Below are 12,500 nucleotides of genomic sequence, written 5' to 3' on the forward strand. Positions count from 1 at the left end.
CGTTGTCACTTTCTGCGTTAACCTGCCAACTGACAAACTGAAATCAAAATATAACACCCTCGTCAAAGTAAATCGACTATTACTGCCTAAAACTCACTGTAGAAATTAGATGCATAATGCATTATTACTCTGCTGTTCAGAGAGGGAGGAAAACTTATACACCGGCACAAATTAAATCACATGAGAAAATTATGGGTAAACGACACTATATGTCTGTGTATGAGAGAGAGAGAGAGAGAGAGAGAGAGAGAGAGAGAGAGAGAGAGAGAGAGAGAGAGAGAAGAGAGAATCTTATCCTAAATAATTCTCATCAATGGATTCACCCGTGAAGATGGAGGATTACCTAGTCAAAGCCATTTCCTTTTCAATTACATGATGGTATATATACATTCTAACGAGTCTCTCTCTCTCTCTCTCGCTCTCTCTCTCTCTCTCTCTCTCTCTCTCTCTCTCTCTCCAACTACGACCCAAGACTGTCAACTAATGCGTATATAAATCAATAATTATATCACTGCTGGAACCAACAATTATATCACTGCTGGAATTTTTGAGAACGCGACCATATCGCTCGCACCTCGTCCAGTTTGGGAATCAAACGCCGTCATTCGATCGTCAATTGACCGCGCTACCACTTGCGAGAGAGAGAGAGAGAGAATTTATATGTTAAACCAGCACCTTAACAACAAAAGGTCAATAATACACAGAGAGAGAGAGAGAGAGAGAGAGAGAGAGAGAGAGAGAGAGAGAGAGAGAGGGGTTAGGGGGAATCAAAACATCGCAAGATAAAAAAAAAAAAAAAAAAAAAAAAAAAAAAAAAAAAAAAAAAATAACAAGCAAAAACAAATTTTAAAAACAACATTTCTTTTGGGCTGAAAGGAAAGGGAATACCCCGAGGGAACCATTGGCAAAATGTCGAGTAAATATCGTGATATTTACGCCCATTTGCCCACTACTCCATCCTGAAAGGCAGAGAAAAAGGTGGGTGAGGGGAGGAGGAGGAGGAGGAGAAGAGGGGACAGGGGAGGGGAAGACGGTCAGGGGGGCTATGCAACTAAAATATACCAACCAACAATTGTAAATACAGAAATGCAATTTTCAAGAATGACAGCAATGCAACAAACCATATACTATTGTGGAACTTTTTCATAATTATAGATAGACCCGTATTCATAAAATAAAATTATATATATATATTTTTTTAAATTGGCTCTCATGTTATTACAGCCTGTCTTCGGCACAATGAACTGAAACACAAGCTCGTTAACCAGCTCGTTAACCAAAGATAAACTGAATCATACTAAATACCATAGCTACCGAAAATCTATAACACAAAATGAAGAGACGCCCAAGTGAATTATATAAACTTCCATAAAACAAACCATTTAGAGCATAAGACTTATAATGATCTCATTTGAATTCACATCAACAATAGGCCACGATATGGAAGACAACATTCCCCACCATACCAAGTTACAAACGACATCATTAATATTCATAAGCCTACTTACCAATCATACCTGACCTTCAGTAGGTACAAATAAAAAATTAACAGTCGCATCGATATTAACCACTAGCCTTCATGACCTTATTGATTACATCAAATTAACATGGAATGCCAAAATCCGACACTAAAAGTCGAGTCAAGATTTAACGCATAAAACAGACTCCACTAAAATTGGAAAGCAAGACAAAAACACCAACACTGTTACTAATGATAAGATCATCCTCATTAACTTCATTAGCGACCAAAAAACACGCCAGCCTTTTCTGCAAAGGTTACTTGACAGCAACGGAGAGAATTCAACAGAAAGCCTTGGTAATCAGTTAAAAGGCGGGTCAATGATCAAAAGCATGTCTTGACAATGAGCCCTCAAGGAGGAGACAATACAATGATTATTCTGTCGCACTTCAAACGCTCAAAAAATAGGCCAAAATCACGTCCCCTGCTATAAGTGCGTCTCACTCCTGTATCGGTGCACTGTAGGCATTACTTAAAGTTCTTTGCAGCGTGCCTTCGGCGCCTATCTGCAACCCCTTTCACTCCTTTTACTGTGCCAGCATTCATATTCTCCTTCTTCCATCTTACTTTCCACCCTCTCCAAACACTTGATTCATAGTGCAACTGCGAGGTTTTCCTCCTGTCACACCTTTCAAACCTTTTACTGTCAATTTCCATTTCAGCGCTGTATGACCTCATAGGTCCCAGTGCTTGGTCTTTGGCTTAAATCCTATATTCAACTCAACTTAACTCTCACGCCTGTATCATCCTTCATAACATAGATCTCTTTACATGGTAAATATCTAGTATGTTAATAAAGAAAAGAAAATTTAACACCAAATATGCTGTAGGGAAAAGTACAAATATGTAGAAAATGTCTACAAGAAAAGTTCACCAGTTCCTAATACGACGTTTTCTAAGCGCAAGAAGCTGAGGTGGCAGGTAACCAAGTGTCCTTGTCAAGTCCACGCCTGAATGAGGACAAAAAAAAGGAAGGAAAAATGGAACCAACTCTAAAGAATAACTTGGCCCTGTTTACATCTTCATCATCACATATTTTAAAGCCCAAAAAATAATTACTCCAACGTTTTTGTTCCAAATCACTGTAAACCAACCGCAAGCTTACTAGGAAAGATTAAAATGGATTTCCTACCTCCTTAAAAAGATAATAATAATAATAATAATTAAGTTCTCAGCTTGGAATGAGGTCATCGGATTATACAAAACACAAAAGTTACTTCATTCTCGCAAATAAACTAAATATATACACCGATGACATCATCACAAAAAGGGTTACTAATATGATATTCAGCATCAGCTAAATAATTTAATAAAAATATATTATGTGTATGTCTTTCAAGATTTTTCCCGCTCCTTAAAATAATTTTTACGTCCACCTTAAAATCCAAAATGGTCGATACAACATGGGTTATTCACCTTCACATTTTTTTTACTGACTCTCTATGATATTTCCTAAAGCTCAAAAATAAAAAAAATAAAACTTTACATGTCCCGATGAGAAGCAACATGTCAGCCATGCTTCATCCGGTTTAGTTAACACACTTTCGAAGTCTGCCTTGATATTTCGGAAATATTTGGAGGAAGCGAACTGAAGATAATGATGACTGAACTCGGAAGAGTCAAGAATCACTCGAAATCAATGCCGACTGACTTAAATATATACCACCTTTTCAGAAAATTGCGAAAATTCAAGATGGCCGCCGCCGACATGTCAGATTTCCCAAACGTGCAGTTTCAAGTTTTTCAAGCAGTTCCCGCGGCATTTTCAAACACATGCACGAATGAACAAACGTATGAACACGGTGTTCAAGGCCAAGCCTCTGCAAATTAACTAGCGAACGCCGAACGCAATCAGACGGCACAATGAAAAAAAAAAAAAAAAAAAAAAAAAAAAAAAAAACTAACGCAAACTGAAGAAATCGCCATGAAGTTTCGTTAAACAAAGTAAACTCGTTTCCTTTGAGTTTTAAGCGTAAATTTAACCAATCCCATTCTTGTCCCTCTGAACAGAAGATCAAACGAAAAATAATGTTGGAAGGAGGGAACTGGACTGGAAAATTGTTTCAGCAAAGGAAAAAAGAATGGAATGAAGTTCACCTACATACCACCGAGTTAGAAGAAGAGAGGAGAGAGAGAGGAGATTGAGAGAGAGAGAGAGAGAGAGAGAGAGAAGCGTTTCATTCCCCAATTTAAATCAGCAGAATAAAAATCGAGTAAAAAATGCTTTTCAATTAAATCCTCTGATCGTAATCTTAACTGAATGAGTTTTATAGCTTCAATGCATAGGGGGTAGATTTACTCTCTCTTTTTTTAATACATATCCTACAAAATTGAACATCCATACCAAAGCGATATGCAAAAGAAAATACGCTAAAACTAACATTCAATTCACACAAACATATTGTGTACGGAAATATATATATATATATATATATATATATATATATATAGGATATGTATATATATATATATATATATATATATATGTGTGTGTGTGTGTGTGTGTGTGTGTGTGTGTGTGTGTGTGTGTGGCGGGGGGGGTGGGGGGGGGGTGTCAAGTGACATGTATATGGTTGGAAAAAAAAATATTCACATCTAATCAGTTGGAAAGGAAGAGCAGTAAACTCATTAGCGTATGAGGCCGGCCAGATCTCCATTTACAGATCTTTTTTAGAAATATATATATAGTATATATATATTATATATATATATATATTGCATGTGTATGCAAACAGATGAGTGAATTTACTGGCTACTTATTTTACCCTATATTTATTTAGCAAATAAAAAATCGAGGGGTTAAGATATCACTGTGATTATCACAAATGAAAATGTACATATATACAAATATACAAACATACGCTTATGTAACTGTCTTGGGCCAGCTTCCTGATAAATCCACTGAGCCTCAACTGATCTAAGCAGCCTATAATGAAAACGGGGATTAGTCGACTGTGGTGGGCTGCCGTTAGTGGAGAAGGGCTTAGGTTAACAACCTCATCCCAAAAGAATACTAACAAATTTCAAGGCCAACAACCTCTGGAGTTAAGGAACAAATATATAAACAGGAAAAAATAAAGTACAAAATTCATCCAAATTTGGTACAGAGAGTAAACCAACCTAATAAACACAGACTCAGCTGTCTTGCTTTCAGAGATTAACAAGAGTGATGGAAGGGAAAATAGAAGAACGGCAATACACCCTTTTAAAAGAGAGAAAAAGGACAGTGGCACACGCCCACTTATTTTGGCACCGCAATCTTTGGGGTGACAACAGAAGGACGAGGTTTTTAAAGCGTCTGATTTAACAGACACACAAACAAATGCCTTTTAACACCTGAGATAGGGAGGGACGCCATTCAGAAAGATAACGAGAGATAATGGCAAATGAATGGGAATAAACACCATTGATAATTAGACACGAGAGAGAGAGAGAGAGAGAGAGAGAGAGAGAGAGAGAGAATTTTTGCATGCTCTGAGAGCGAGCCAAGATACATATTAACAACAAAATATCTGATCACACCAGATATATGAGTAGAAGCATACAAACATAAACACATTCAATTAGATAAGAGCCAAGAAGGCCACAAAGAGGAAAGACAGGTTCAGATAATGTAACTCAACTCTAAAATAAATGAAAAAACATAAGACTTAAGTTGACAAGGAAAGGAAGAGTAGAAGAGAAAGGTGGTGGGTCTTGCAAGTTGGCATAATGTATGAGAGAGAGAGAGAGAGAGAGAGAGAGAGAGAGAGAGAGAGAGAGAGAGGAGAGGAGAGGAGAGAGAGAGAGGAGAAGAGAGATGAAACGTAGGGCAAGGGGGGGGTAGGGTCACCAGTGATTAACCCATAGGGTATCCGTCATCCAGGGGACCTCGTGGGAGACATGTAAAGACCCCCACTGAATAATTTAAGTTACAGGAAGAAATTCAGGTTGTGAAACATCGAGACCCGCGGGACCTACTAGTTTCCTCGCAGTCCTTCCTAACTTTTCCTAGATTTACATTTTTGGGGCCCAAAGGTCTAATTTGCTTTACCCTTCAGCCATCCTCACTAGAACGCCATTCTCTTACACCCTTTTCTACCGTATGTGATAAACGCCACGGCAAAATAATAATAAATAAATAAAATAAAAACTAGAAACCAAGGATCAAATTGTCCTGGTAGAAACAGGGAACGCTAGCAGGCATGCAAAAATATATAAAGTAAAAAGTATTTAACAAGTAAGAGAAATACCTCGAGAAATAATGTTCAAAACAATCTGTCTACTGAGAAAATCCAAATTGCACATAAAATAAATTGGATTTTTACCGTAAAATAATTCAAATGACTAATGAATACAAAAGATGAGTGTGCATATATTGCATATACTTTTAAGCTGCTTTATTTACCACCTACATGAATAGTATGATATCGTAAACAATGAACCACCACTTTTCTTTTCATCAAACAAAACTAAGTCAAAGTCGAAGGGTAAAGCAAACGGGAGTAGTATATGAAAAAAAGGATCTAATTAGAAGGACTGAAATCATGACAGAAACATAAGCGTAAAACCTTAGGAACCTGTTGAGACAAACTAGGAATTCCACATTTTAAAACCAATTAAGAAACAGTTGGTGAATCACCTAATCTACAAAGTATTTACCTCAACACAGCATTTTAGTAGGATTTTACCAGGTCACTTCAATACGACTGGATATTCATTTGGTATCACAAAGGATGACTGAACTAACATTAGAAGAAACGAAGATACCACCTTCCAAGAGAAAGAGAGAGAGAGTATATCTCAAAAGAAGTCAGTGAAGGATCACTAACCAGACAAACTGTCTTCAATCCTTTCATTTCAAGTTAAGAATCTAAGTGATATTTTTTTACTTTTTTTCATGCTCAAGTCTCCAACTCTTCTTTTCTTTCCCTTTTTATGGCTTCCTTCGTGCCAGGGCTAGAATATAGCATCTGGCTGCCTAACCCCTTAGCCTTAAAAAAATAACAGTGGTTACATAACGTTCTCACTCACAACCCCCAAGTAGTTATGACTCATGTTTTGCAGTACCCATGAATATAAATTGTAAATAAATTAGCTGTATACTTTCTCATGACTTCTCAGGAAAAACCTGCATGTAAAAATATAACAAGTTAAAAGCTAAAGAGCTACTGAAATAAGACTTCCGTGCTTAATAAAAACTGAGTTACCATAACAAATCGTTTTTATAGAAGCTAAAACACGATGTTGTCCAGTCACTTGGGAATTATGACATCAATCACTATTGATGTGTTAAAACAAGATTTGGTTTTCAAAGTGACAAAAATTGTGCTAATTTCCTTACCTGACAACGAATATCTTTTCTAACAAGTGAATCAGAGGGTTATCAAAAACGAATATCTTTTCTAACCCGTGAATCAGAGGGTTATCAAAACGAATATCTTTTCTAACCCGTGAATCAGAGGGTTATCAAAACGAATATCTTTTCTAACCCGTGAATCAGAGGGTTATCAAAACGAATATCTTTTCTAACCCGTGAATCAGAGGGTTATCAAAACGAATATCTTTTCTAACCCATGAATCAGAGGGTTATAAAAACGAATATCTTTTCTAACCCGTGAATCAGAGGGTTATAAAAACGAATATCTTTTCTAACCCGTGAATCAGAGGGTTATCAAACTTGCAAGTAATTTTCAACAAACACTCAGTCAAGCAATCATAACTAAAGAAGGACTCTCGGAAAACGTGCATCTTGCAGAATTGTTTGTACTATTATTCTACCTGGAAGCAAAGCTAAATGCTACAATGAGCCTCAGTTCTTCAATTAAACCCTACTATAGTAAAGCTTGCACACTACAAGTCAAAATGCTCTTGATGTCTCTCCATGGTCACAGGCATTTTCTAATGCCTATGTATACTCTATGACAATGACATATTCTCTGTACCTACCATACCTACCTTCAACTTCTATAATACTACATTATGGTTTAGTTCACAAGTACTTATAATTTTGTTATTCTATTCTTTGTCATGAAATGATGAGATATCTACACACATTCCATAGGCATTCAATACAAAAGTAGGGGAAAGAAATTTATTAGTACAAAACAAGCCTGAAGCTGTTATGGATGCAGCTGATAAGTAGCCAAAAATACGCTCCTCAAAACAATCATCTTAAACTGTGGCAATACGCCAGCTTTTTGCCCTATTTTTCACTTTCCTGTTCATCATACTTTTTCTTCTTTCCCCCTTTCTTAGACCACCATGTCCTACCCCAGCTCCAATTTATTAAGGAAAGAGGCGTTATTTTAAATAAAAATACATGTTAACACAATAACCAAGTGAGTATACAGTGATTCAGCTGGACTCAACTAGACTATCCACCTCATGGGTGAAGCAATAAGCAAAGTATGACTGTTCCCAGTACCCTGATAAGAGAATATTTCCTGTTAACCAATTTTGACATTTGTTCACCACTATGAACAGGTTAGCGTAGCCTAGCCTATCACATCTGTGACATTTCTAGGGGTATAGCCATAATGATAGACAAATAGTGGTCAAATAATGCAAAAAAAAACTCTAAGCCTTTCTTTCCAAATATAATAAGCTTCCTATGAGGATAAATGTACATCTTCACATAATCAATGATCAGCTGCTTGTGAATCCAACATTTTTACTTGCAGGATCAGCATTAGTATTGCACTTTGGCTATGTAGGAACCTATTCAACATATTTCCTCTTGCAGGATTAAGATTAAAACAATCTATGAAAAAAATATAGAATACAGTAACCAATGGATTATTCGCATAATATATCAAGGGAGGCGTGAATACAGATAAATTGCAGAAAAAAGAATAGTGACTAAGCTAGCCTAACTTATCTTACCTCTATGCTACCAAAAATCCTACTGTAACACTAGCTAGCCTAAGAAAATATACACTAACCTAAAAAATTGCACAGAATCCACTGAAATAAAAATGATTTATGGTGTTTTGTTACAATAGGCATATAGAACACAAAACAACCAAAAAATGACACTAACAAACTGTCAATAATGAACTTCATCACAGTAGTCTAACCTACAGAAACTGCATACTCATGATTAAGTAACTACTACCACCAACTGTAATGAATATATATAATTGGATAATAAATGCTATGTATGTGAAAATGAAACAAGATGAGGTACAATGGCCTTATCACCATGAATGATGAACAGTACCAGTACTGCACATGTAAATACATAAACCACTGTTACACCACTTTCGCTGGTTCCCAGTCATCATCATATCTTATCGCCCCATCTAGGATCCATGGACAAACTTTGATGTTAGCAAGTTTAAGGTCTTCATCTGTTCAGTGGGCACTTATCGGGGCACCCGCAAAGAATATAGGTGATGGTTTGTGGGTCTTCTCTACATGGACAGTCTGCTCTTCGACTGACTCCCCACTTAACAAGGTTGTCACCTGTCTTGGTGACCTTAGCCCAGGCTCAGTTTAGGGTGACTCATTCTTTCCTTGGTAGATGTTTGCCAAGGATAAGACTCTTACACATCTCTGCAAGAGCTTCAGTGGTGTTGCTGGGTTCTTTATCTCTCCACTTCAATGGTCTATAAGTCCACCAAGACCAGTCACTGTTGTGAAACTGCAACGAAACCTTAAATGTCAATGGTCCTCTTGATGGACAAATAGATGACATGCATCGGACATACATCTGGTGGCAGTATCCCAACCAGTCTGTACAGTGCTGGTAGTGGGGTTGCTCATAGCATCCCTGTGATAGTGCGGCACACTTTGTACAGCTCAGGGTCATAATTGCACAATTTACACTAGAATACCAATTGAAAAACACCAGTATATACTGTAAATTTAATTACAGTATATACAGGGTTCCCCCCGTATTCACAGGGGATGAATACCAGACCCTACCACGAATAGCTAGAATCCGCAACTATACTCTGTTTTTTCCCATCTGTCCATCCACCTGTGGTGTTTGCGCATGGTAACACTGCGTCCCAGGCTTTCAATAATATCCTATTCCGAATATCAACAGTGAAATTTGCATTCAGTAAATTATTAAAACACTTCTCAGTTGCAAATATAAACCAAGATATCCTTTTATTTACCTAAAACTAACACATAGCGTGACTATTTAAAGCACGGGGCACAGTGTTACCATGCGCGACCACAACAGGCTGATGGACAGATGGAAAAAAACAGAGTATAGTTGAAACCCCTACAAAAATGCTTAAAACTGTCTATTTTGTTAGTTAAAACTCAAGAAAAACCCATTAAAATGTTTTAATACCTAGTCTTATCACAAAAGATACATTTATAATAATAATCAATAAAAAATAATAATAATAAATAAAATAATAATAATAAAAAAAAAAAAAAAAAAAAAAAAAACAGAAACTTGTGGATATTTCTCATACAAAATTACCCCGAATATGCGAATTTTCTGTGAATAATGGGTAGATACATTCCATAGAGAAATCTGTGAATATGTGAATTTCCCACGAATGATGGGTAGATATGGTCCATAGAGAAATCTCCAAATACGCAAATCTCCCGCAAATAATGGGTAAATATGGTCCATAGATAAATCTGCAAATACATGAGTCCATGAATGCCAAGAATGCAAATATGGCCGGTCCACTGTATATTATAAAAGCTTGAAGATGAAATTCTACAATTTATTTACACCAATCCTGAATAGTAAAATCAAAGGTAAACAGTACATGGGAGCATAAATAGCCAGAACATATGGAAAAAACACAATAGGTTATGGAGCACTCAGCAAGATAGCCACAGCAGAATTGATTTTCAAAATCTCACATGTGGACTGTAAAACTTCACTGTATAGCTTAGCCCAGTGATGCATACCCCTGGGGGTACGCAACATAGATCATGAGGGTACGTGAACAAACAAGGAACACAAACACACACACACACACACAACAGAAACATCCCATCAGTGAACATCAGCCTCACATCTCACATTAAGTTGTGTAAGTAATTTTCAAGCATTTTGTTATTAAATAATCATTTTTATTTGTGTAATAAATTTGAATTTATTGAACAACACTCCTATAATACAGTCTTTTCATAATTAATATACTATTTGCATGATTATCCTAAATGAAACTGAGTTTGGTCAGCCATGGTGGGCGAGGGGGGGTTATGTAACAGTAGGAGAACGTAATAAAGGGTACAATAGGCGAAAATGTTTGGACAACACTGGCCTAGCCTATCATGCATTTACCCAACCAGTAGAGTGCTCTGCCATAAACAATAGCCTACTGGCCACACTTGCATTAGGCCTAGTGTACCACACAAGATAAACAGTCAGAAAAACAAAGTAACTTATGGATCTTGGGGTACACTAGCCCAGCTGCACTTAGGCTACATCATGCTGCTCTGCAGGATACCTTGTTGGCATACTCCATGGGAAGCTTACCTAGTCCCCCAGCCAGGACAAGGCATGGTACACTAGGATAGATTAGGTTATGGGAAGTTTAGTTTAAGATGCATCCCTTTTGGTAGTAGGTATATGCCTTTCATCTGCTTTGAAGCTGGCCGCATCTCACAGAAATAACACGTGCAACCAGTCTGCACTTTCAATGGATCGGGTAAACAACCGAGTGGACTAGCTGCAGCCACCTTAACCGTGTTTGGACCCACCTTCAGAAAAAGTACTTTAACACGTCCTGACACCGGAGATGGGTACCAGTCACGAGTCTCATGTCTTGAGGTGTTGCTCCCACAACCTATGACTCATGACTGGTGCCCATCTCCGGTGTCAGGACCAGCGTTGCCGTTTTTTCTTCACAACAGTGGCTTTTAACAGTGTTACCATACGCAGTTCTGATTTTCAAAGAAATCGTAGTCGGAAGCGAACGTTCGTGAGCTTCAATTCCGCTGTCTTCTTCACAAACTTTCAACAAACGTTTTTTCACATACTTAGGAGGTCAATGATATTATAAATCGATATACAGTAAATTATACGTTTTCTCATTCATTTTAGACCTGTCACATGCAGAAATATAGTGTTTTTTTTCAGTGCCGTGGAATTTTATTCCACAGCGACGTGGCCTGTGGTCGGAAAAGCCACGGAGGGTTGCCAGATGTCACCAGAAAGCCACACTATTCGACGAAATTCCTCAAAACGGCAACCCTGGTCAGGACGTGTTCAAGTACTTTTTCTGAAGGTGGGTCTGAACATGGTTAAGGTGGCCGCAGCAAGACTACTCGGTTGTTTACCCTCTTGTATACCTAGCTAGCTCCCTATGACAAGAACTTTTATACCATTAGCCTACCTACCTACTAGCCAGATCTACTCACAAGCTAAGGGATTTAGGCCTAGCCTAACCTGAAACTGCAAGGTTATCTAATAAAGCCTATTCATATACTAATTCAAAAAATAGACTTAGCCTAGTAAAACTAGACTACCAACTTTATAGGTAACTAGGGTACACCTAACCTACCTTAAGTTTACGAAGCTCCTCCATTTCCCTCTTTTCCCGCTCTTCTTTACGTCGACGTTTCAGCTCCTTGTAGTGTTCCTTCTGAGAGTTCCAAAGAGCTCTTCTACGCTCCTTTTTCAGTTGATTTTTGGACTTTTTGGGAGCCTCTTCAGTAGCCTGGACATCAGTTTCTAATACTGACGATTCAGTTTGATCTAATTTCGACTCATCCGTTTGTGATGTTGCTGCATCATCGCCCTTTTCAACGTCAGTTCCTAGCTCCTCAGGAGTAGTAGGCCTAGGTTCAGTGGCCTTAGGATCAGCCACCTCAATTGGATCAGTAGCAGTGGCCGGTTTTTCCTCCGACTGCTGAATCTGGGCCTGAGCAACCTCCTCACCACTTGAATTTTCTGCAGACATCTTGTAAATAGAGTTGAAGTGGATTTCCTTAAAGTCTCTAATAAGCAATAACGGCTGACACGCAACACTAGGCCTACAAACTCTAGTAGTACCACCTGAATAGGAACTCGTTACCT

General features: G+C 37.8%; 1 protein-coding gene across 1 annotated transcript in view; it reads right to left on the bottom strand.

The window, feature by feature from the left end:
* Nucleotides 1-8,223: 8,223 nt before the first annotated feature.
* Nucleotides 8,224-12,500, bottom strand: part of LOC135200544 (uncharacterized) — a 4,675-nt gene continuing 398 nt past the window's right edge. Inside the window, exons 1-2 of the mRNA XM_064229181.1 lie at nt 11,986-12,500; nt 8,224-9,143 (exon numbers count right to left, since the gene is read on the bottom strand). The exon at nt 11,986-12,500 is cut by the window's right edge and continues 398 nt beyond it. Coding sequence (XP_064085251.1) covers nt 9,006-9,143; nt 11,986-12,500 — 653 coding nt within the window. The 3' untranslated portion in view covers nt 8,224-9,005. The remainder of the gene's footprint in view (nt 9,144-11,985) is intronic.

This window comes from Macrobrachium nipponense, chromosome 27 (genome assembly GCF_015104395.2).
Source record: "Macrobrachium nipponense isolate FS-2020 chromosome 27, ASM1510439v2, whole genome shotgun sequence".
NCBI classification, from domain to species: domain Eukaryota; kingdom Metazoa; phylum Arthropoda; class Malacostraca; order Decapoda; family Palaemonidae; genus Macrobrachium; species Macrobrachium nipponense.